At 36.5% G+C, this 24091-nt stretch overlaps 1 protein-coding gene across 9 annotated transcripts; it reads right to left on the minus strand.

Moving 5' to 3' along the window:
- Positions 1-378: 378 nt before the first annotated feature.
- LOC114241855 (uncharacterized) lies at positions 379-24091 on the minus strand. 9 transcript variants are annotated; one of them, XM_028172828.2, is made up of 6 exons: positions 23634-24091; positions 23264-23442; positions 9256-9515; positions 8247-8483; positions 4795-4894; positions 379-3227 (listed from the first exon to the last, which is right to left on the minus strand). In XM_028172828.2, exons 1-6 carry the CDS (start codon positions 23759-23761, stop codon positions 3199-3201), a joined length of 933 nt encoding a protein of 310 aa, XP_028028629.2. In that variant the 5' UTR covers positions 23762-24091; the 3' UTR covers positions 379-3198. The 9 variants fall into 9 exon arrangements, with proteins under 9 accessions (XP_028028629.2, XP_089591702.1, XP_089591706.1 ...); XM_089735576.1 differs by having other exon boundaries at positions 379-3230; XM_089735580.1 differs by lacking the exons at positions 23264-23442; positions 23634-24091 and adding exons at positions 15621-16089; positions 18865-19102 and having other exon boundaries at positions 379-3230.

Raw genomic sequence — 24091 nt, forward strand, 5'->3', positions numbered from 1 at the left:
CCCAGCTAAGGCTGTTGATGTCCTAGTCCAGGAGCGAGGGCGTTCTCCAGGACTAGAGGGGGAGTATATAGCAACCCTAACGCCTGCCGCGTCGTCAGCCGCGTCTGATCGCGCGCCGCGACCAATCAGGGACTCTCGTTGTCGGTTCCCGGCGCGATTCAAAGAGTAGCGACCGAGTGGCTTTCCTTTTGGCAAGCCGCGCGTGCGCCTTTACTGGCGCCGAGAGTTCACCCGCAACCACCGAAGCATACACACGAGAATACGTCCGCACCTCGCTCGCTACCATTCCTTTTCGAACTTGTTTGTGGGACCCTCTGGAGTATTCATACCCAGTGCTCCAGCTGGACAACACAAAAATACTCAAATAAAATAATCAAAAAATAATAACAATAATTTATTACAACACAACATCCACACTCCAGTCGACAACTCTAAAATGAAGTGCGCGTCCATTGTATAATTAAATTAATTATTACAATTGTAAACTATTACTACAATATTTACAATAACTGTATAAGTTCTCACTCGGAATGATTATTGCGTTCTTTTGGTCTTAACGGTGGATACTCTTAAAAAGAAACTTAAGGTAAATATTAATATTTTTCTACAATTTTAGTGCGGCTCAAAATCACTGGAAAGGCATTCACGAAAAATTGTATTAAAGCTCAAAATTATTATGTAAAGAATTTGCAATCATATTTAAATGCTTTAAGAGACATTTTCGCTTCTTGATAAGTTTAAGTTGTATACTTTCAGATAGTTCAGAGAAGAATAAGAAATAATTATTAATTGTATTGTTTAAAAAGTGAAAATCACTATCGCTCAAAATATAATATAATAATTAATTACACAATAAAATGTTATAGTTTTTAATTCATTACGTTGAGGGTAACTTTTAAGTTTCTTGTTTCGGAGTACCACGTTTTAAAATAAATAGCATTGTTGTCAAAATAAAAATGTCGTTACTTGTTTAGATTTAACAAAAATAAAATATATAGTTTAGTTATGTAGTTTTTCTCACTGCTCTCATTCCCAAGTTTACAAATTATAATAGTTGTTTCTTTCAATATCATCGGGTTTCTGATGTTTCCGTTAAAAGCAGCCAGCCAGTTTCTAGTGCTAAGTATTGCACATACACAAAAAAAAAACGTTTATAATTTATCTCATTCCATTGACGAACATATTTTTAATAGATTTCTCAAGAGTATAATAGTGAATAAAAGTCATTAAATGATTTATTTTATGTAAAATATTTTTACGCCACGCTTTTTAAATTAAATATCTTCTTTCAAACATTATAACAGAACGTATCTTAACCTAAAAAGAGTACACAATGTAACTGAAAAATGTAGATACAAGAAAAAGTGAAAATGTGTTTTTTTTTATTATTCGAAATATTTTTAAATACTGTCAAAAGCTGTCACTGTCATCCAGGTTAACGACCATCAAATGTCATAATAATATATTCCTTAGAACGAAATGGAGGGTTCCTTTTATCATAACAACTGAGCTAAGCGCGTGAGTCACGGCAGGTCCTCTGACTTTTATATTTTGGCTTATTCAAACATTTGAACACAATGGTATAGAATTATCATGATATTTGAAATATAATTAAGAAACCGATTCCCGAAAACGAAGGATGATTTCTGGCATTTGATGAAATTTGGCATAACGAGATAAGCTTGATCAAATAATTAACTTATAAATAATATTATTAACCATAAATAAAAATAGCTTCCGTTATCCGTCAGACGTTCTTGCGATGACGAAATAATAATATGAACATTGAATGATGTTTTCATGAATTTTTTTTGAATGTCATGAAGGTTCTTAATGAATTTTGAAGTTCTAAAGAGAGTAAGTAGAGCAAGAAGTTTTAAAGACTCATGACATTCAGAACGTACCTTTTAACTTAAAACATTAATGTTAAATCACACGTTTTAACACAGTGCAGATGTGCGTACGACATAATGAAATAACTACACACTTTTTGAAACATTTCAAATTCAAAACACAAAGTATCAAATTATTTTTATACTTTAATACTAAAGAGGATTATAAACACACACACGAACAAACGTAGTCTTGTTATTATATTAAATCTTTCGGAGATAGAATACATTGTCAATAGAAGAACTAAGAGAATGCATAACAATGTAAAATTTATAAAACCGGTTAGTAATTAAATTAGCGAATGATTTTGATCCCACGTTTCAATTTTAAGAAGCCGATAAAAATAACATGCTCATTTTTATTACGCAGTTATTTTAAATTGGGAAAAGTAGGCGTCTAAAGCAGTATTTTATTTATGGAGAAGATTAAATGTAAGCTTAATCAAAACAATAATATGCATAATATTAACCGGGTTCATTTTTGTGTTTTAACCTTGCGGTATAATGTAATCATTTCATTCTAATTACCATATCAAATCAGGCTGTCGAGAATTTAATTTCAATATATACTATTAGCACTTTTACTGTTAATTTTTTATCGATAAATTGAATTTGAATTTCGATAATAGGACAGCACTATTGCTAGTAATTTCCTGCACTCTCATTTCTGTTAATATCACGACGGATGTTACGACGGATCTTCTTACTTAATCATAAATTACCCAACGACGTACATACGTTTTGATTAAAATGTCAGCTGATTCCAACAATCAGCGTGGTTTGGAATCGATTTTTTTTCTTCTTCAAATTATTATTATTATATTACAAAAGCCATTGCGTATTTGTCATTTTCTTGGCAGTAACGAAGCAATGGATAAATATTTTTTCGAAGGTTACATAAGAATCGACATTCAATTTGTTTATACAAGAACATGATCATTCACGTAGATAAAAATGCAGGGTACGCCCAGTTATTATTTGAAATCTATTTTCTTATCGGTTTCAACTAATCAGTGTGCTTAGTGCGAGTTCTTTAACGTTCTGGATAGCGTAAAAGTTAGCCCAATTTTGTATGCAGTTGGAACAGCGCCCCTAGCGGCAAACGTACGCAAACGATTCCATTCCATACAAATATGAGTTAACTTTTACGCTATCGAGAACGTTAAAAAACTCGCACTAAGCACACAGTTTGTTGAAGAGTCAAAGGACGAACTGCGAATCATACTATAAAGTTGGTGGACGTCAGGCGTTTTGAGATCACTCATGAGCACTTCTCCATCCGCTTGTATACTTTAAATTTAAAACCTTAAAGTACTGTTGGCTTCATTGGCGGTCCTGAAACATATTTATAACGATTTATTATATTTAAATGTGTAACTACAATGAAATTTATATTGAGATGATTTAGACAGGTGAGATATTAAAATGTAATAATACAACATGGCAGTTGTTCTAAATAGCCTGTGGTGGAAGAGAAAAACTCTCCAGTACTTTTTTTTTTTATTGCTTTGATGGATGGACGAGCTCACAGCCCACCTGGTGTTGAGTGGTTACTGGAGCCCATAGACATCTACAACGTAAATGCGCCACCCACCTCGAGATGTAAGTTCTAAGGTCTCAGTATAAGTACAACGGCTACCCCACCCTTCGAACCGAAACGCATTACTGCTTCACGGCGGAAATAGGCGGGGTGGTGGTACCTACCCGTGCGGACTCCCAAGAGGTCCTACCACCAGTGATAGTGTGCTTAATGCGAGTTTTTTTATGTTCTCGATAGCGTAAAAGTTAAGTGAAATTTGTATGGAGTTGGAACGTTGCCTATGTTTGCCGCTAGGCGCATTGTTCCAGGTGCATACAAATATGAGCTAACTTTTACGCTATCGAGAATGTTAAAAAACTCGAACTAAGCACACTGACGTCGGACTGTGCGCACGTCACAAATACTATACTTTACAATTTTCGTGGTAATTCAAAACTTCGGAAATAATATGAGTCGTCTATTATCAAAGGTGGCAATCTGTGCATTTGGACAAAAAAATGTTATTGATATGTCAATACAGATTGATTTGAATATAATCGTCTCCTTCAAAGAATACTGTTCAAAACCTGCATTAAATAAAGGTTAATACTTAACCTGTTATTTATCTAAGATGTCGTTCAGAAGAGTTTTGTGACTGCCAATGGAATACAAAGTCAATAATTCGTTTTTCTGATTTACCAATAATTTTCCAAGTCACATTGCCGGCTTTGATAATAGTCGACTCATATAATGTCGATAAAAAAAACGAGAGACTAGACCGTAATATTGGTTTTTAATTACGTCGGCGACTCTGGAAAATCGAAGAATATACAATAGCGGATAAATATAGAGAAAACAATGTGATTGTTATAGATGGAGCCACTTGCGCTCCAACACTGGCTTAGATGCCAAGTCTGCACCGATTATAAGACATGGAGAATTGTTTGTCTACATACAAGCGGCCCGCTCCGGCTCCGCTCGGGTCTTTAACAAAAATTTCAACGACATTTGACGTTGTTTTATTTTTTTAAATAAAACAACACTTATTGCGGCATAACTATAATAGTTAAACATATGCTGTCGCGACACTTTTTGTAAATAATAATGTGTTCTACAAAGTCGTAGTACATTATTTTATTCTATAATCAATAGTTTTCGCAGGGCACGCGATGTAAAGAATATTAAGTAGGATCTCTATTTTTTTCCAAAAAACATTATAGCCTATGTCACTCGGGAATAGTGTAGCTTCCAAATAGTGAAAGAATTTTTCAAATCGGTTTAGTAGTTTCGGAGCCTATTCAATACAAACAAACAAACAAATCTTTCCTCTTTATAATCTTAGTATAGATATATATAGAATAGTATAGTATTAGAATAGTATACCTGCTGGTTGGGCCTGCGTGGCTGCCGATGTACTCGTAGTGGTCGTGCTGCTGGTTGTGGTTGGCGCTGCTGCGGAGGGCGCCGCTGTGCTGACCGGCTTCTGTGCACACGGAGAATAGCACTCATTAAGCATTCGCTGTAACCTCTAGACTGGATTGTGCTGAAGCCTCCGGTCACCGATGAGGATTAACCCGTCGCAAGGACGGAGCGAATTAACCCACAGACACAGCCCATTTAGTTTCTCGCCGGATCTTCTCAGTGGGTCGCGTTTCCGATCCGGCGGTAGATTCTGCGAAGCACTGCCCTTGCTAGGGCCAGTATTATCACCACTCCGGTTTGAGCCCCGTGAGCTCACTTACACGTTAGGGTGAAGCTGAAATAGCCTCTCAAGGCTATCAGCACAGGTAGCAAAAAAAGAAAAAAAAAAGTTGAAGCCTCCGTGGTCTGATGGGTGAGGTTCCCTAATAAATAAGCGCCATTCAGCATATTCAATAATAATCGGAGCCGGTTTTTATTTACTAGCCAATTTGGCATCTTTCCTATTTATGTAGAAAACAATTACGCATTCAAAATTGAAATTTGCGGACTTATAAAAAATAATATTACAGATTCTTACGAATAAGAAGCTGTTGATACCGAATGCACGTCTCAATATATCTATAAAGTAACCAAGAACTAGTTTAAAATGTCGACTCCGATAAATGTTGAAGAAACCGTACAATTATCAGCAAATCTCAATAGAGAAGATTTAAACATGCATGGAATAAAACATTTTCTCGAGGCAATAGGCATTAGAATGCACAAGGCAATAAACACCATTTACGTATACGAGTAAATATGTAAACGTGTATTAAAATGGAAAACACGTTCAAGCGATTGTCGACCTTAACGTTTAGTTTTGTCAAGGAAATTGTTTTTCGAATTTTCATATTCATAAAGGTCCATTGGCGAAATTGAAACAAGTCTACATTTATTATTAACCGAGTTTTTGAATTAACGTCACTTTTTTTCCCTACCTAAGCCGATAGATAGCCTTGAGAGGCTATATTAGCGTAGCCTTAACTAGTACCACGGGGCTCAAACCTGATGACGTTGCTAACACGAACCCTAGCAAGAGCCGTGCTTCGCTGAATCTACCAGCGGATCGAAAACGCGATTCACTGAGAAGATCCGGCGAGAAACTCAGTGGGCTGTGTCTGAGGGTTAATTTACTCGTCGAGCCCTTTGTCGCAAGCGACGGGTTCGATGAGAACGATGACCGGTTTAAACTCACAAAATTCATATCGCGTAATTACTGGAAGGGCGTATTTTGAGTCCAAATGTACTATAACATTCTGTTGCAAAGCAGTCAGGGTCTCTGGTTTCTAGAGTGGGTTAGCCATTCTTCAAAACAACTGAGATTTCGACCACATGTTTCAAGATAAAAATTTTTGCCCTACAGACAGACGAGCATACAGCCCTGATGGTGAGTGGTAACCGTCGCTCATAGACGTCATCAACGCCAGGGGCATACCCAAGTCGTTGCCTACGAAACGCCTGGAAACGCACTGTGGATGAACGCAGTGGTTCCAGGTAGTACGGATGAACTCTACTCCGGTGACGGGCGGTGCGATGGTAAAAACGAAATCATCTCAAACAATTCAAAGGTCAGCGATGGTATTGTGATCGTTGTGACGTTGTGAACACTAACGGCCTGGCCACGGGGATCGGCGGTGCGAACAGCGAAGCGGTGGACGAGGCGACCATTCGCGCAGCACCGTTTGCAGGCCACGGGTACTCACGTTCGCCGCCGCGACTAGTAAGGAAGTCCGACAGCGAAATGTCTATATCGAAATTATCTCGATATTGCTTACAAATTAATAGTTTTTTGGTTCAGGACCTATTATTTGGAAAAGATTGTGAAGTACATGATTTGAATAAGAATCGGAGTGTACCTATAGATGGAGAATTCCACAAGAAGTACGAGAAATACTTTGGGTGGCTAGACTTCCAAATAGCTGGTCTAGCTAGTATTTCAGCTATATTTTTTTTTATTGCTTAGATGGGTGGACGAGCTCACAGCCCACCTTGTGTTAAGTGGTTACTGGCCCATAGACATCCACAACGTAAATGCGCCACCCACCTTGAGATATAAGTTCTAAGGTCTCAAGTATAGTTATAATGGCTGCCTCACCCTTCAAACCGAAACGCATTACTACTTCACGGCAGAAATAGGCAGGGTGGTAGTACCCACCCGTGTGGACTCACAAGAGGTCCTACCACCAGTAATTACGCAAATTATAATTTTGAGGATTTCATTTTTATTACACGATGTTATTCCTTCACCGTGGAAATCAATCGTGAACATTTGTTGAGTACGTATTTCATTACAAAAATTGGTACCCGCCTGTTATTCGAACACCGGTGCATCGCTCAACACGATTGCACCGGACGTCCGTTAGGCCACGACGACTTTAAAAATATAAAATAAAAAATAAATAAAAAATATAAAAATTTCGGTTTTAATTTTTCGCGGCGAAAACAACTAAACTCATTTAATCACTGTACTATTCGCCGCGACTACCGCTCGACTCCGTGGCTCGCGCCGTCCGTATTCATGCATTTGTTTTGCTCGCCCGCCGCATCGCGCGATTCGCTCGGTACATTTCGCCGGTCGCTTCGCCGGTCGCCCGTGCGCGTGGCTTGTTAGGTACATTTCTATGCTCTTATTTTAGTCGCTAGACGCTTCGCCGTTCGCACCGCGCGAATATTCGTATCGGCGAATGTCCCGTGGCCAGGCTGTAATAGCCATAATAGCGAAATAGCCTACCCACGTAATAAAAAAACTCAAGTGCTGACTATCAATTACATATTTTATGTGGTATAAGAAGTTTTTTTTTATTACGTAGATGGGTGGACGAACTTAAGGCCCACCTGGTGTTAAGTAGTTACTGGAGCCCATAGACATCTACAACGTAAATGCGCCACCCACCTTGAGATATAAGTTCTAAGGTCTCAAGTACCTACCCGCGCGGACTCACAAGAGGTCCTACCACCAGTATCTACCACCACTATCAATTATGTGGTACATGAAGTGCCAAACAAGTTTCACTACAGCTTCTTTATTGCTTAGTTGGGTAGATGGGCTCATGGCCCTGGTGTTAAGTGGTTATTGGAGTCCATAGATATCGACAATGTTAATGTCGTAACAATTACAGTCGATATTTAATCCCAATTATAAAATATAGACACGTTACTTTCACCAAACAACGCAAAGTACATTTTATTGAATACAAAATAAATCTGTAATTATATTAAATGAAAACGGAAATGTATGCGCCATTCAATTTAATCGAGCTAATTATTATAGTAAGTAATTCATCGACCTTTATCGGAGGTTGTTTCCGCGCGATCGCTGCATAAGGTAAACAATACAGATTAAGTGACATATCGAATACTTGAACAACGCTTACTTGGATCTCGTCTATCCTCGTCTGCAAGGCTTCCACTTTGGCCACTATCGTTTTATTCAGACTCGTGACGTCATCCTTCAGCTCGTGATTGGCCTTCTGATTGGCGGTTACATTGGATATGGTTTCATTCGTCCTTGTATCGAGCTGACGCAGCAAATTGCGTACTTCTTCTATCCCCGTAGTTGCGGTCAAGGCTTGATTCTTCGCCGATTGCAGCGAACCATCTAAGCTCTTTATCTGTTTGTTTGAATGCACATAATCGTTACTGCCCTGTTTTTATTCAGGTTAAAGATATCAATACGATAGATACGATATATAAAAATATAGATTCTGATTAAAATACAAAATTATAAACATTAATTATTATATATTAAACGCGTTCCGATATTTCATAGGCGTTGCAACCGCTGTGGAACTTATTTAGACTAAAACAAAAGTATATAAGAACCAGTTAAATAAATAGAAATGTATCGTCATTAGCCCTTGATACGTGCGTACAAATTTTCAAGTGCATGCATAAAAATTGCATTTCTTGGTATAGATAGACCTGAAGAATAATACAGGTATATAAATAGACTAGCTGTACCCGTCCGCTTCGCTGGGAATTTAAAATTAACATTATTATTTCTCACCCCCACAAACATTCTCATCGTTAACGCCCCCGCAACTGGTGTAGGGAGTCCAACACTCATATAAATATTAGCCTATCCATTAAGTACATGTATTTTCGGTAGGCAGCGGCTTGGCTCTGCCCCTGGCGTTGCTGAAGTCCATGGGCGACGGTAACCACTCACCATCAGGTGGGCCGTATGGTCATCTGCCTACAATGGCAATAAAAAAATAAAAAACATGGATACCAGGTTTCAATTCAATCGGATGCATGGTTCAGTAGTTATAGCGGAACATCCGTAAAAACCGCTGTAGATTTATATATTATAGACATTTACAATTGTCAATAGTGACTTAAGATTCGTTGCGATAATAAAACTGGATTAGTCAAGGATTTAACCTCGGATCCGAAGACAGCGACGGTCCTTTGTAGCTCGGCGAGTCGCATCGGCGTGTCTGCAAGCGTCGGTGCTCCATCGAGCTTCTTAGAGAGCGTCGCCAGGTCCTGAGTGGCCGCGTCGACACGGCTCACGAGTATTTGATGCTGTTCCTCTAATTCGACGAGTTTGTGACTCAGCACGCTCGTATTGCCTCTCAATTCTTTGGCTGCCGTGTGGCATATCTGCAAGGCGTCGGTAACGCTGGCACTGCTTGTGGATACTAAGGACAACGAAAAGGAAACCGATTAATTGGAGTTCTATTGGCGCAATAAGAGACAGCAATAGTTAAGTTTTCGTCACGAACGTAAATGTTTGATTATTTATTGTTTTTTACTAGGTTTACAACTAACAAGGAACATGTAGGGTAAAAGGTATTTAAGAGAATACTTTTCTCCTTAAAAGTTTATATGTATACAGCCAGTAATTTTAAAGTAAAGTATGTATTATTATAAGTATGTGCGTCTTATAAGTATGTGCATAAATATAATATCAAAACAAATGAAAAACGTTAAACACAAAAAATACATGGAAATATCCATATTTGAACTAGTTTTGAGAAGAGTCCTCAACAGCAAGCAGTGGCTTGGCTGTGCCCGTGACATTGCTGATATCCATGAGTGACGGTGACCACATACCATCAGAAATATGGAAACGCTCGAAGGTAATAAAAAAGCGTAACACGGTTACAACATCTAATCAGGCTATATAGTCAGTTAGCATCTAGCTACGACAATCCTGCCTGAAACTGTCGTAAGTAATAATGCACTATAGTTAAATCGTGGAGCAGATATTATACAAAACTATCGAGTCTTCGATCTACTGACTCGAGGTGTAATTCGCACTGTAACCATGCGGGTAGCAAGCTCGTCTGCGTTGCGTGCTTAGTGCGAGTTTTTTAACTGCTCGATCGCGTAAAAGTTAACTCAAATTGTATGGAGTTGGAACAGCGCCCCTAGCGGCAAACGTAGAACGTTTCCAACTCTATACACGATCAAATAGATAAAAAAAAACTTGAGAGGTGTCAAGGGACACCCGGATGGAACGAAGTTCCTTTCGATTAATTAGTGAAGGAATTGTAATAAAAAAAAAAAAATTTTAAGTTATAATAATATTTTTTTAATTTTTTATTATTTACAAAAAACCTGTATACACTCAACAAAAATAATCGTCGCGAGACCACACTGTTCAATGCGAAATAGAAATGAAAATATCTGGCTTGCTTTTCTATAAGAGAGAGAGAGACAGACAGACAGACAGACAGACAGAGAAACATGCGACGCCGCACAGCTTACAATAGCTTACTATAGCAAAAAGTGTCGTGACAACTTTTCGTAAGATTTTTTCCGTCTAGCCCCCTTTCACAACGCGCGATAAGGAACTTCGTTCCAAAAACTATATAGCACTAAGCACACTGTTCTCTCCACACAATAGCAAGAATACACGTTGACGCATACAAAAACAAATACACATCAGCTAATGATTCGAAAAACCATAATTTTCCGTATTCGTACTGGAGGCGTATTAATAACTAGATAGATAGGACAAATGACTGTCGGCTTGCGCATATAATTAACAAGTCGCACGTCCCAAAGCCAATATTGACGACCGTGAACTCCGTGCGACTATGTAAATATGTAATTTATACGAACCTTGTCTTCGTGATATGTATGTTACAGATAAATATTTAATAATTACTGTTTTATAATTGAAGATAAACAAATTAGAGTGCATCTCAAAATGCGAATTATCTATATACCTATGTATTATATGCAAGGTATTACGAGTGTTGAGTCTCTATATCGGGCAAGGATTAATAAGACTCGTGTTCAGCTAAGTGACTAACACAGATCATAGAAACACATTTTCATGTATATTTCATATATTTCAAATACCTTTTGATGGGCTAAATTTTTTCGTAGGTCACTCAGGTATATAAGTTATCTAAGAATAGTTATAAAATAGGCATCTACGCATATTATTATAATTTAAAGAAGATTCGACAACTTTCTCCAAATATTGTAGATGTCTTATTAAATATTAATTTTATTAACTTATTTGTTTGTTAATTATAGTAGTATATTTTGATTTGCATTTTTTTTTATCAATGTAACATGTACTCTTATGTTTTGAGAAATTAAAGTGTAAATTTTAAAATAAAAAATTCTGTACAATAATAAAAAAAAATCGAATTCGAGTTTTTATCGATTTTTTGAATTTTCTGAGAAGATTTACTATAGTAATATATATTTTTTTTCACCATCGGAAGGTAGAGATTTCAACGAACAGAAAACATACCAATTTTTTGAAAAAAGCTGATATTTTGACGGGTGACTTTTCGATTGAAAATTAGGGTGCTTTTTCGATATTAATTGAAAATAAGGTGAAAAAATAAATAACTTATATATGTCGGCGCAAATATGACTATTTACCTACTTGTCGGCGCAAATATGACTATTTACCTACTGATCATCAACTAATTACTCTGTGATAAGAAATTGATGTTAAACAGTCCCTTTTATTGTAATTTCAATACTTTAAAATCTTGTAAACACGCTCACGTGTTTAATACTTGTCAACACGCTGACGTGTAAAGTCCTATAAATACGGCCGTGCTGTCTAGCGTTGATTCATTCGTGTCCGAGCCGTAGTACAGTACGGATCTCTCTGTAAAGTTGTTACGCTTCTCGTGCAATATACGCAGCTTACAAAGTTCTCGTGAAGTTTTGTTTCGGAAGCCCAAACATGAGTCATCGTCGAGAACTTAATGACCGTGACGTCAGCAATGGTGACGTCACACTTTTTAAAAACATTCCTTCGGCGTTTCTCCTCCGACATATATAACTAATATATAACTTCTAATATTGAGAAATTATCTTAGGAGTCATCACTCTAGACATTACACATGCTTTATAAATATCCGTCATATCTGACATTAATTTCATTAAATCTCTTATTAAGTCATAGCGAGAAATCAATGAGTCAAGATGTACAGGATATATACCGTGAGAATGGTATCGGCTTATTATTACACGTTAACTGGTCCCATGATAAGTTCGTAAAGAACTTGTGTTACAGGTACCAGATAACGGAAATAAATGTAAGATTTTTATTATACACATACATATATTTAATATACATCCATAACCCTGGAAAAGACATTTATATTTATCATACAAATATCTTCCCTTGGCGGGATTCGAACCCGCGACCCCCTTGTGTAGTGACCATGTCACTTACCACTACACCAGACAGCCGTTATATTTAATTAATATTTCTAATCAAATAAATTACAGCGTATTTGGGACATAAAAAGGTAAGCTTTAACCAAATTTCGTAAAAAAAGTTTTTTTTTTTGAAAAAGATAAAAATAAAGAACCAAAATCTTGGTTTTTTGAATTTTCCACATAAATTTTGAGGTTATGTGAGAAAAGTGAAAATACAACAGTTTTAGATCTTTTTATTACCTACAACTTTGCCATTTGACTTTTTTCCATAGGACTTTTAGTTTTGCCGGAAATTGAGAAAAGCCGTTTTTTAACCTTAAATCCCCCCGACCTCAGATCGCCCGTAAATTATTTTCCTTTCATTTTTATAATATTCCCCTCCTTTTCTAATGGGTTTCATCCTGCTATTATTATTTTTTTTTGTTTTAAAAATTATCGACCCTGGTCAAGGTCAGTTTTCGTTTATGTCGCCCCTGCGAAACTGATATCGACCACTTTCGGAGTCCCTGTGCTAGAGACATGATACAAAGACATGTTAAGCATTGTATGATCAGACATTTTTTTATCGGGACCATACAACGACACCTAACCGCTATGTAAATAATAAATATATATACATATATATATAGAACCTAGAAATTATCGCGCACACAAGAAAAAACAACAAGCTATACATATATAATAAAACAAAAAGCGATAATAGTTTGACATTTTGAACTGTTCGATATTCGACTTTATGTCTCAACTACTGAGAATTGAGACACAAAACAAAGATGTACGACTCAAAAACGGGTTTGCGATTCAAATGTATTACCTACGTTTTAAAGTTCCCCATCTATACACAGTTACATGTATTTTTTTACACGTGTATACTTTGTCTTTTCTTTGTATTGTATTATATAATATAGTTTTTTTTTTAGTCATTACGTATCCTCCCTATCCGTTATGCGTAGAGTAGGAGGAAGCACCAACAACGTCTTGAAGGTACTAGCTGAAAGACTGGATGGCCCGACCCTGGGTAGTTTCATCAAGTTGCATGTTCTACATGCTGCTTGATGGGGCTGCCAGGGAGTTGATTGGTTTATTTAAATACTAACATAGTTCGTAAGTTATTTGTAATACTAACACAATATAAGACTGATGAGATTGATGAGAAAATAAAAGTTTTTATTAATTTATTTTATTTTTTGTTTATTTTATTAACGGTGCTTTTAGGTACCACAAGCACCGGTCACCGACCTCGCCGAACCCATCGCTTGCGACGAAGGGCTCGACGAGTGAATTAACCCATAGACACAGCCCACTGAGTTTCTCGCCGGATCTTCTCAGTGGGTCGCGTGTCCGATCCGGTGGTAGATTCTGTAAAGCAGTGCTCTTGCTAGGGCCGGTGTTAGCAACACTCCCGGTTAGAGCCCCGTGAGCTCACCTTCACGTTAAGGAGAAGCTGAAATAGCCTCTGAAGGCTATCGGCATAGGTAGGAAAAAAAATGTTTTTCTATACTTGTTTTGATATGATAATATATCTTTATATTCTCATTTTCCAACGTAGCTCGTCGTAACTAGTGCCTGTAATAAATTAATGGGTCCGCGTTCTATGAGCACAGACGCATATACCAACTTTCCGCCATTTCTGCCGTAAAATTATCTTAGGTTCCGATACGAGACAATATATAAGCAAGAAATCCTTTACTACATATCCACAATTATATAATATATACATACATACATACGACTCATACCAGTGTTCGCTTAGTTGTCAAAGTTCGACTATAGCCAATGACCTCTCAATATTTATATTGATTTTTGATAGACTTAAAATAAAAAACAGGTTCCAATTCGGTCGAATTTTTTTTATGTAGAATATAGTCATTTATAAATCGATTTAAAAATTATATACTTTTACGTTGGTCCCATAGAAAATAAATTCAAATCGGTTTTTAGTTTAAAAAAAAGTTTGAGATTTTTTTTCTAATGAAGTCATTTATTTTTCTTATGTGTTTTATTTTGTTATTATTGTTTTTTTTTTGTCGTCAAGGTGAAAAAATTACTTTTCAAATTAACATCACCAAAAATTTTTACATAGTTACTAAACAGAAATATATTTAGTTATCAAACAGAGGAAGGAGCAAAAGGTACTGAACGTTTTATTTTTTCCTATTTGTGAGCATTTTGCATATATCGTAATTAAGGTATTCCACGTTGGATTACACCTTGAAAATATGTTTCAAAAAGTCAAACGATTAGATAAATTTCAAACTTCTGCGAATTCGAGGGCGATCTAAAAATAAACACGCAAAAAAACGCCGAGTAAATGCTTTGACAAAACAAATAAGAGTTGGCAAACTGGACCCAATTTAAAATAAAACTGTATACCTACGAGCTACGAAACTGTATATACATATTATATAATAAAGAAAAAGAAATTAAAGAGTGTCCCTATTATTCTAGTAAAAGTTATCAGTGTCATCGACCACTAGCGATACTGACCAATGAGCCTGGACATATTATATGTGCAGTTTATAAAAACGATAATGATATGTATGACCTCTAAATATATTAACCGACGTCAAGGTCTATACACTAGACTTACACTATTCACTATAACGAATCATTTTAGATTGAGCAGAACGATAACAATTAATCGGCAATAAAATGTCTCAAATAAAATTTGTATGACTAAGTTTATAATGTCATTGTTTATGAAACAAAAAATTACATGTTCATATTCATATTGGTGGTAGGACCTCTTGTCAGTCCGCGCGGGTAGGTACCACCACCCTGCCTATTTCTGCCGTGAAGCAGTAATGCGTTTCGGTTTGCAGGGTGGGGCATCCGTTGTAACTATACTGATACCTTAGAACTTATATCTAAAGGTGGGTGGCGGCATTTACGTTGTAGATGTCTATGGGCTCCAGTAACCATTTAAAACCAAGTGGGTTGCGAGCTCGTCCACCCATCTAAGCAGGTTAGCGACTCACAAAGTTGTTCGACATGTTTATTGTTTCGAAGCTTGATTCAACACCCACGCACTAACTCCAAAGGAACGTGATATGAATACTATAGAGTCAAATTGTTTATTTTAAATTTAGTAAATATCAAACCTCTGTCCATTTCCATTCGAAGCGACACGATTTGTCTTCGCACGTCCACGAAAAGCCATAATACTGTTGCAGCTGATACTAAACAGACGCACAAAGCGAGTCCTGCAGCCAGGCGAACGAATGGGCGGGATCGACGGCGTCTCGTCGTACGCCTGCCCCAAGGTTCCCCTTCATCGCTAGAGGCAGACAACAGTCTGCCCCCACGAGATCCGACACCGACTAAAGCGTCCAATTCCCGCCTCTTCCTCATCTTCTTCCCGACCCTGGGCGGGCCAGAAGCGTGTACCGCACTCCCCATCACTAACACAAACGCTACCGTAAACGCATCCGCGCCGCAACTTATTATTTGGACACTTTCACTTTCAGTACAAACGTGCGCTCAATCTCACGTCACTGTGGCAAATAAGTTTTGTATTCTTAATTTAAAACACTGTTTAATATCTATGTTTACCGTCGCGTTGCATACGTACTGTTTTAAACACGAACATTTATTTTTTTATCGTCAGTCGTACAACATCCGCGCTGTAAGTCTGTGCTTCGTTCCTGCCCGAAACTAGTTTGATCGTAATATTTTCGTGATGCTGGTCAAATCTATCAAGCGTTTATGTGGTACTGTTTTGCGAGGCAACACAGTAGCTCACGTTATCACCCTAATCTATGTCGTCACAATTCATTTATTATTGGCCACTGCAGCGTGGCGCGGGGACTGAATTATACTTTACAAAAGTATTCTTATAATTATATGGCATTGTGAGAGATGACGCACGTGACAGCATTAGGTACGGTCCGAGTCAAAGCTAAAAGCTTAACTATACATCGCGACATTACTTCCTTTATAGAAGTATATCATAGTCAAGTAAGGTCGTTTATTTGTGTGAATCTAAAGGCAGGGTTTAGAAGCTTAGTATCAAATAATCATTATTTATGCTGAGAAGATTATAGCAATTCTGTATTTATTTGAATTGGAATTTAAAAATATGATCTTGGATTCGTTTCATTACCTTAAAATTCAATGGTTGCTTAAGATAATATGACATTTAAATAAACAGCAGAGTCGTTAGTGGGTTCAAGCCGGTCTCCAAGGAAATTTGCGAATTTTTCGTTTACTTCTAATTTGTTTAATAACGATTTAACTTTGGATTGTACAGTAGTACCATCGGGGTAATCTAAATCTATTTTGACGGTTACGATTCATCACATTTGATCTAATTCGATATCTTCCAGATTTTCTATACAAAAAATATTTTGAAAATATTTAGAAAGGTAAGGTAAAGGTATCTTAGCTAAGGTCCTTGTTGGGTAGACAATTTTATTGTCTTCTATCTACGTTGACCTCGCCTTTGTTAACTTTTCTCTTTGTACAAATGAATCTAATTATTTTTTATGTATACAACAACGAACCAAAAAGACAAAACAAGTTGAAGGAATAAGTTCAACATTTTTTATTTATTTAGCACTCATAATTTGGAATGGTCCGTAATAAGCTCTTATTGCAAGGAGGTGGTCACGACCCTCAATATTGAGGAAACCGAAGCAAGAAGAAAGCACTCATAAATTTCTTCTCATCTTTTTAGTGGGCGTTTTAAATTGTTTATTTATTGTAAACGAAATTTTGACTATATTTTCCATTGAGGACAATCGAATAGAAGATGAACTACAGATTGTGTGCTGATGTTTTTTTTTTGTTTTTTTCTTCCTACCAGCAACTAGCCTAAGGGGCTCAATCGATGAGTTTGACAAGAACGGTAACCAATGAACCTAAAAGCAACCAGAGCGGATCTGGAGTATCCGACAGGACATGTTTTGGGCGACAGCGGCTTTGGGTCGTCCTGACGCCTGGGTCGGAGATGACGGTTGATAAGTGAAGTTGATGATTAACGTTTGCATTGGCTCGTTTAGTTGGAAATGGGGCTGAACTAAAACATATTTAGACGGGATTTTAATTATGATACTCCTATATTCATAGCTTCGTACATTTCAGACGTATGAACTTAATTAGACAAGAGATAGCAAATCAACGTATTGGAATACTAGGCCGTGCCTATCGTACAGTATCTTTTAACAGCCTAACATTAATAAATGTTATACAACTCTTTCATGGTATTAATATTTACATTGTACATGTGCAGTTATAAAGGCTAAACTAATTACCACAATAATAATTGTAAACAGACATGCTTTAACAAAAACCGACTTCAAATAGAAAAAAAAAAGATATTCCAAAACAAATTAATATACACTAAAAACAATAATTATCGAATTCGGTTGGCGTGATATTGAGTTAATGAGTTATTCATTTATTTGTCGCGCACATACTTAATCCAAATTTAAGACTTATATGGTTTTCTCATGGATACCATTATCAGAACTGGACTAAATTGAAATGGGACCACACGGGAAGCGTCAGCTTTCTAATAAAAAAAGAATCATCAAAATCGCTTCACCCAGTCAAAAGTTATGAGGGAAAGAAAACATAAAAAACATACAGTCGAATTGAGAACCTCCTCCTTTCTTGAAGTCGGTTAAAAATGGTTTAACGATAAAGCTTGTTTCATAAAAAAATGTTGATACGATATTTTCGTTTCACTAACACAAGGCCGACGTAATACTCGATATACTAGTAATAAATATTATGTATATCGAAAAAAAGGACACTTCATAACAAGTAAAAATGTAACCATTTACAGTGTGGAAGTTGACGAATTGTCTTTTACTAATCGACACGGAAAAATTAGTATCGCAAAAATATTCTTATAAAGAAGAAAAAAAAGAGAAGTACAGAAACAATAATAGGTAGTAGATCACATATTGTTTGACGATGATATTATAATTTTAATATAATTTAAGTACATTTTTTATGTATATTTTTTTAATTATATATTCATTTTATACATTGCATATTGCTATGCATACTGTCAGCATGCTTCCTATGAACGAGTCGGAAATAGCTTAAAGCAATAACTCAAATTTACTTTAAAAGGCGTGTACGCCATTGGACAATTTACTGTTTGATTTAAGACGGCTCGTTGCGAAAAATAAACATATAAAATTAATCTAAGGGAATTCGCTGTTGATGAATATCGAATGATAAGATAAGAGCTGTTTTCAGAGATAAAAATCGTGACCATGTATCGACCTAAGCGTCTCCGGTCCACGCTGAATGAAGTTTGCACATGCGCCGTCCCCACCACATACGTTGTGTAGACAACAAATACCATGAAATAATAATTTATTTTAAACACACCGCGTTTTTGGTCTTTAAATTCACTAATAAAACATTCAAATTCCGAACTAAAACCGTTTTACAAAACCGAAACGATGCACAGACGATTCGTTTGAACGCTAAAACGTTAACCTCTGAAACCGAAGCGGAATTTAAATTTAGATTTAATTGCGGTGTCACTAAATTAATACTTTTTAGTGTATTTTATTTTAAAACACGAGGGTCCCTGAGGACGCCGTGCACAGCACTAATGGAGTGACGTAGGCGCGGCAACGCATGCGCGAACTAGCGCCGCATCACACAGCAGACACACTTCGGATACTGGATGCGAAATGAGCCATTTTTTTCAAATCAAATAAAAAAAAAAATTTTTTTTATTCAACGTAAATGAAAGTACATTCTTGTTGAACGTCAAAAGAACTACCGCCTTTTATTTATTTACTAGCTTTTGCCCGCGACTCCGTCCACCTGGAATAGTAACTTTGGTATAACGCTAAATTTTACCCCCCCCCCCCCACTTAATTTACGTAGAAAGTGAAAATACTTTTGAATTATAGAATGTTAAGGAGTTATTTAAACCCCTATTTTGAAACATTCTTTATTGGTGCTCCATTTGTATTGGTGTTACCGTGATGTTATAATATAGTACCAGTAGTTCCTGAGATTAGCGCGTTCAAACAAACAAACTCTTCCGCTTTATAATATTAGTATAGATTTATTGTGCCATTTACATGAACGAACCCGACTGATGTTAAGTGGTTAGCGGAACATAACAAAGTAAATGCCGACATCCACTAGAAACATGAGATAGAAGTCATTTGTTTTTTACAACGGCTGTCTCACCTCTTAAGCCGGTACGCAGACGGCTTCGCAGAAAAAATAGGATACATAGCGCAATAAAAAAAATGTATACACTATACAGCATAGTGGATATTCTAAATCCAAAAAAAGGTGACGTAACTGACATATAATAACACAAATAAAAAATAATTTGATAAAGGAAAATAATATAAGCCAATTTCAGTATTGTTGTACCTTATCTCTTTGGTCACGATACAGACAATTTGGCGTCCGCGGCTTGACTGTCGTTCCACATTGTTTTATGTAAATTATTGATGTCCACGCCGATCCTCGATCCTGCTCATATCTTTCGGTATACTTTCCTTAATTATCGGTGTTAGGGCGTATTGTGCCACGCGCCGGTATATACCAGCATTCTGACTATATGCTGAACAATTATTCGTTGCGATTCGTAGGGTGAGATAGTCGTCATACAATACGATTGAGATCTTGTCGTTTTTTATGAAATGGATGGCAATTCACGTTGAGACGTCTATGAACTTCGGTAGTCACTTAGCACATAGTGGAGCAGCTCATTTACCCAGCCGCCTGAGGAACAAAAAATGAAAGTTAATAAGGAAAGCGTTCCCGATCCACAGCAAACGTTAATAAAATCTCCCAGACTGAGCCCCGTGAACCCGTCTACACGTTCGATGAAACTTGTATAACCCCTTCAAGGTTTGTACAACCCCTTAAATGTTTAAATAACAAATTAAAATTCTAGAAGAATCTTCTTTGCAGTGATGCCTTTATTCTTCTAGCGTTATGAAAGTTTCACCGATTACCGTTAAATTCTAAAAGAATATCCGTACACCAGAATATCAGAACCAAAGTGATGACGTAAGGAAACCGGGGCGAACTCTCACAAGAGACAACGTACCCTTCAATCATAATTAAGCAAGGTTACAATATTTGATAGACTTGATTTTATTACTTGCAGTTGTCGCCTACGAACATTGTATATGAACACAATATGTTAGGTATACACAAAATTATTTAGAAAATTTGTAACTGCGGATCGATCTATGCTATAATCGCATGCCACTGACGGGCGACGTTTCAAACTTATGTTATTAATTTGACCTATATTTTTAAGTATGTCAGATCCGAAACATGAAATTCTAGGACGGGGTCGAGCCTATTTGTAAATTTTCATATTGAAGGTTGAATTCTAATTGGTGGCGAATTCTTACATGTTTTCAATGACGTTAATGAAATACAGGACTTTGTACGCAATTAAGTTGAATTTAGTCTTCAAATAAATTGGTTAATATTAACAAAGAAAAATTACGGCCGACGTGCACCCACCCGGTGCCCGACAATAGCTGCGCTGGTTTTTTTCCTACCTATTCACTAGTAACCTAAGGGGATATTCCAGCTTCACGCAGACGGGTCTTCGTCGAACCCGTCGCTTGCGATCAAGGGCTCAACAAGCGAATTAACCCATAGACACAGCCCACTGAGTTTTTCGCCGGATCTTCTCAGTGGTTCGCGTTTCCGATCCGGTGGTAGATTCTACGAAGCACTGCTCTTGCTAGGGAGCCCGGTTTGAGCCCCGTGAGCTCACCTACACACGTTAGGGTGAAGCTAAAATAGCCTTTCAAGGCTATAGGATAGGATAGGCTACAGAATAGGTAGGAAAAAAAAACGCGGACGTTTAAGTAAGTTTACGCGATCAATCTGAGAGATTTTACTAACAGTAGTCCTAGTAAGAGCAGTGCTTCGCAGAATCTATCACCAGGTCGAAGTCGCGACTCACTGAAAAAATCCTCTACCGTGGGCGCACTGTAATTTGCGAATAAGCACCGCCACGGGACCGTCTTCTCGGTAACTTTATTCCCGATCTTGCGGACCGAATGGTAAACAGTCGACGTCGCCCAAAACACGTCATTTCGGATCCTCCCGATCCACTAACGGTGCTTTTAGGTACCCCAAGCACCGGTCATTGTTCTCTTCGAACCCATCGCTTGCGACGAAGGGCTCAGCGAGTAAATTAACCCACAGACACAGCCCACTGACTTTTTCGACGGATCTTCTCAGTGGGTCGCGTTTCCGATCCGGTGGTAGATTCTACGAAGCACTGCTCTTGCTAGGGTTAGTGTTAGCAACGACGTCGAGTTTGAGCCCTGTGAGCTCACCAACTTGCTAAGGTTACGCTGAAATGGTCTCTCAAGACCATCAGATTAAGCAGGAAAAAAAATGCTGTCTTGTTTATTAGTATACAGTCAGTGACAAATTTATTCATGTAAAAGATGAATGGAGAACTAAATCGGCGATCTTTTGAAATAATCACGTAGGATTTGGAACTATCATTTAAGGTTAGATCCAATACGACTTAAGCAAATGAACGAAGCTAATAAAAGCAGTACGATATAAACGAACGAACGAAAAACCGAAGTGATTTTTAAAAAAAAAAGATAGCTACAAGTGAAATAGCTGTAAGCAATACAGATTATTTTTATTACTACAAAAGGTATAGATCAAAACATTAGGTATTATGTACTACACGATAAGCGATACGGCGACAAATGGATGTACCATAAAGACATAAATGCGATCACAGCTTTCCGGTTGTATTTTTGCTATCACGCTATATTAATGCTACTTATATATTAATATATATTCAAAGGATATATTTCTAAGAATATAGACTTCACTTAGAATGATATGCTATGAAATTAATTAATACACAAAGTTATATATCCAGATTATTTGCCAGTGGTGAGTGAGGGTCTTGTATATTTTTTTAAGTTTGGTGGTATTTTTTTGTTTTATTTTAAATACGTTGATATTTTTGCAAGTCATTAAGTAGTTTGCAGTACAGTTGTGCTCCTTTAAGCAATGATATTATTTTCTTTCTGTGTTTCTCCAAATTTTAATGATTTCGTTTTTGAAAAATGTATAGATTGAAAATGTAAGAGAAATAGAATAGAATATTAAATTAAATAAAGTACACTTTTCCACTTACAAACTATAAAATAATTTAGATGCTTACTATTCATGTTAATCATAATAAAATGGGCCATTTTTAATAGCTTGTCTAGGGTTGTTCTTTTTTAAATAAGGTGTCAAGGTTTTGGGTTAAAGCTCTTTTAACCTTGACTTAATAAAACTTTTTTTGTACTGAATTCACACTATTAATAGTTGGATTTGTAACTGCATTCAAGAGCATAGTTTTATGATTACATTTAAAAAAATATCTCTGAAAAATTATGAAATTTACGATCAGTCTCTAAATATGTGATATAGAATGTTGATTTTCTACATTTTCATAATTATAATTATTATTACTTAGCTAAGTGAAATGGATTTTTATTTTTCCCTGAAGTAGTACTAGGTATGTAGCTTGTCACCCTGTACCTGCTTGGTGTTGAGTTTGAGGATGTATATATTCAATAATTATTTTAGTTAATATATTAAAATTTATAAGATTATTATTATGTAAGTTTTTACTAACACAGATTGTAATATATTTAGCAGAGGGACCTAATCCTACTTGTCAATATTTTGTTTCTGTTTAATTTATGGGTATACACAGAATTTAGAATTAAATGGAATGAATTTTAATTAAATTAAATACCTTTGACAATATCTCCATTCATAGTTGACACCTGATCATACATTTGAGCATAGAGTCGAGTCAGCATAACCAGCCACAGGAGTAAGGTGCCACAAACAGCCCATTGCAATGCACATTGTATGTCCGTACTTATACTACTCTTGGTTGTTGGTGGGGTGGTAACACGGTTACGTTCTCGCCTAAAATTAATATCAAATCAGGTTTAATTATCAAAACGCAGTAAAAAATAAAGAAGAAATATGAATTTATTTTCATGGATAGTTGGATTTTCCTATTGGTATGTATTTTAAACCATGTTTGTTGTTTTAATTAGTATTAAGTACAAGAAAAATGATTTATTTTTCTAATATTGGCCAGATTCAATACCAACCTTGTGGCTTTTTTCTTTCTGCTAGGAATAATTTCTAGCTGTAAATCTTCTGACTCGTCTTCACTAGACAAGTCCAGTAATCTAAAGTTTTCTTTGTTATTTCTTGTTGGTAAAGGCATATTTTTCATTCGCACAACACATGCTACAGAAAAATATAACTCGGTCGGTTCAAGCTTTAGAAAAATCGAAACCAAGTTATTCTCATTGAACAACTTGTATGAACACACTTGTAGGTTATGTTTACAACTTCGTTTGTTTAGTTCGTTAGATATTAGTATCTTTTTGTACTACTGTTTTTTAACGGATGAAATCCACAATATAAACAGACAGGTGAATTTAGCTGTTTTCGGTATATTACTCTAATTTTAATTCGGAAGAAAAGTTTAGTTATACTTCGGAAACTTTAGATTATTAGTTAATAGTTTATCTTTAGCTGGAATTGAAACTTGACAAGTTAT

Source organism: Bombyx mandarina, chromosome 19, assembly GCF_030267445.1.
Source record: "Bombyx mandarina strain Sakado chromosome 19, ASM3026744v2".
In the NCBI taxonomy this organism is placed as follows: domain Eukaryota; kingdom Metazoa; phylum Arthropoda; class Insecta; order Lepidoptera; family Bombycidae; genus Bombyx; species Bombyx mandarina.

Coding starts and splice junctions, on each gene's coding strand:
- LOC114241855 (XM_089735576.1), bottom strand. CDS start 23,761: ATGAAAAATATGCCTTTACCAACAAGAAATAACAAAGAAAACTTTAGA. Junction 23,443..23,633: donor AGAAAGAAAAAAGCCACAAG/GTTGGTATTGAA, acceptor TATTAATTTTAG/GCGAGAACGTAACCGTGTTA. Junction 8,484..9,255: donor TCGCTGTCTTCGGATCCGAG/GTTAAATCCTTG, acceptor TCAAACAAACAG/ATAAAGAGCTTAGATGGTTC.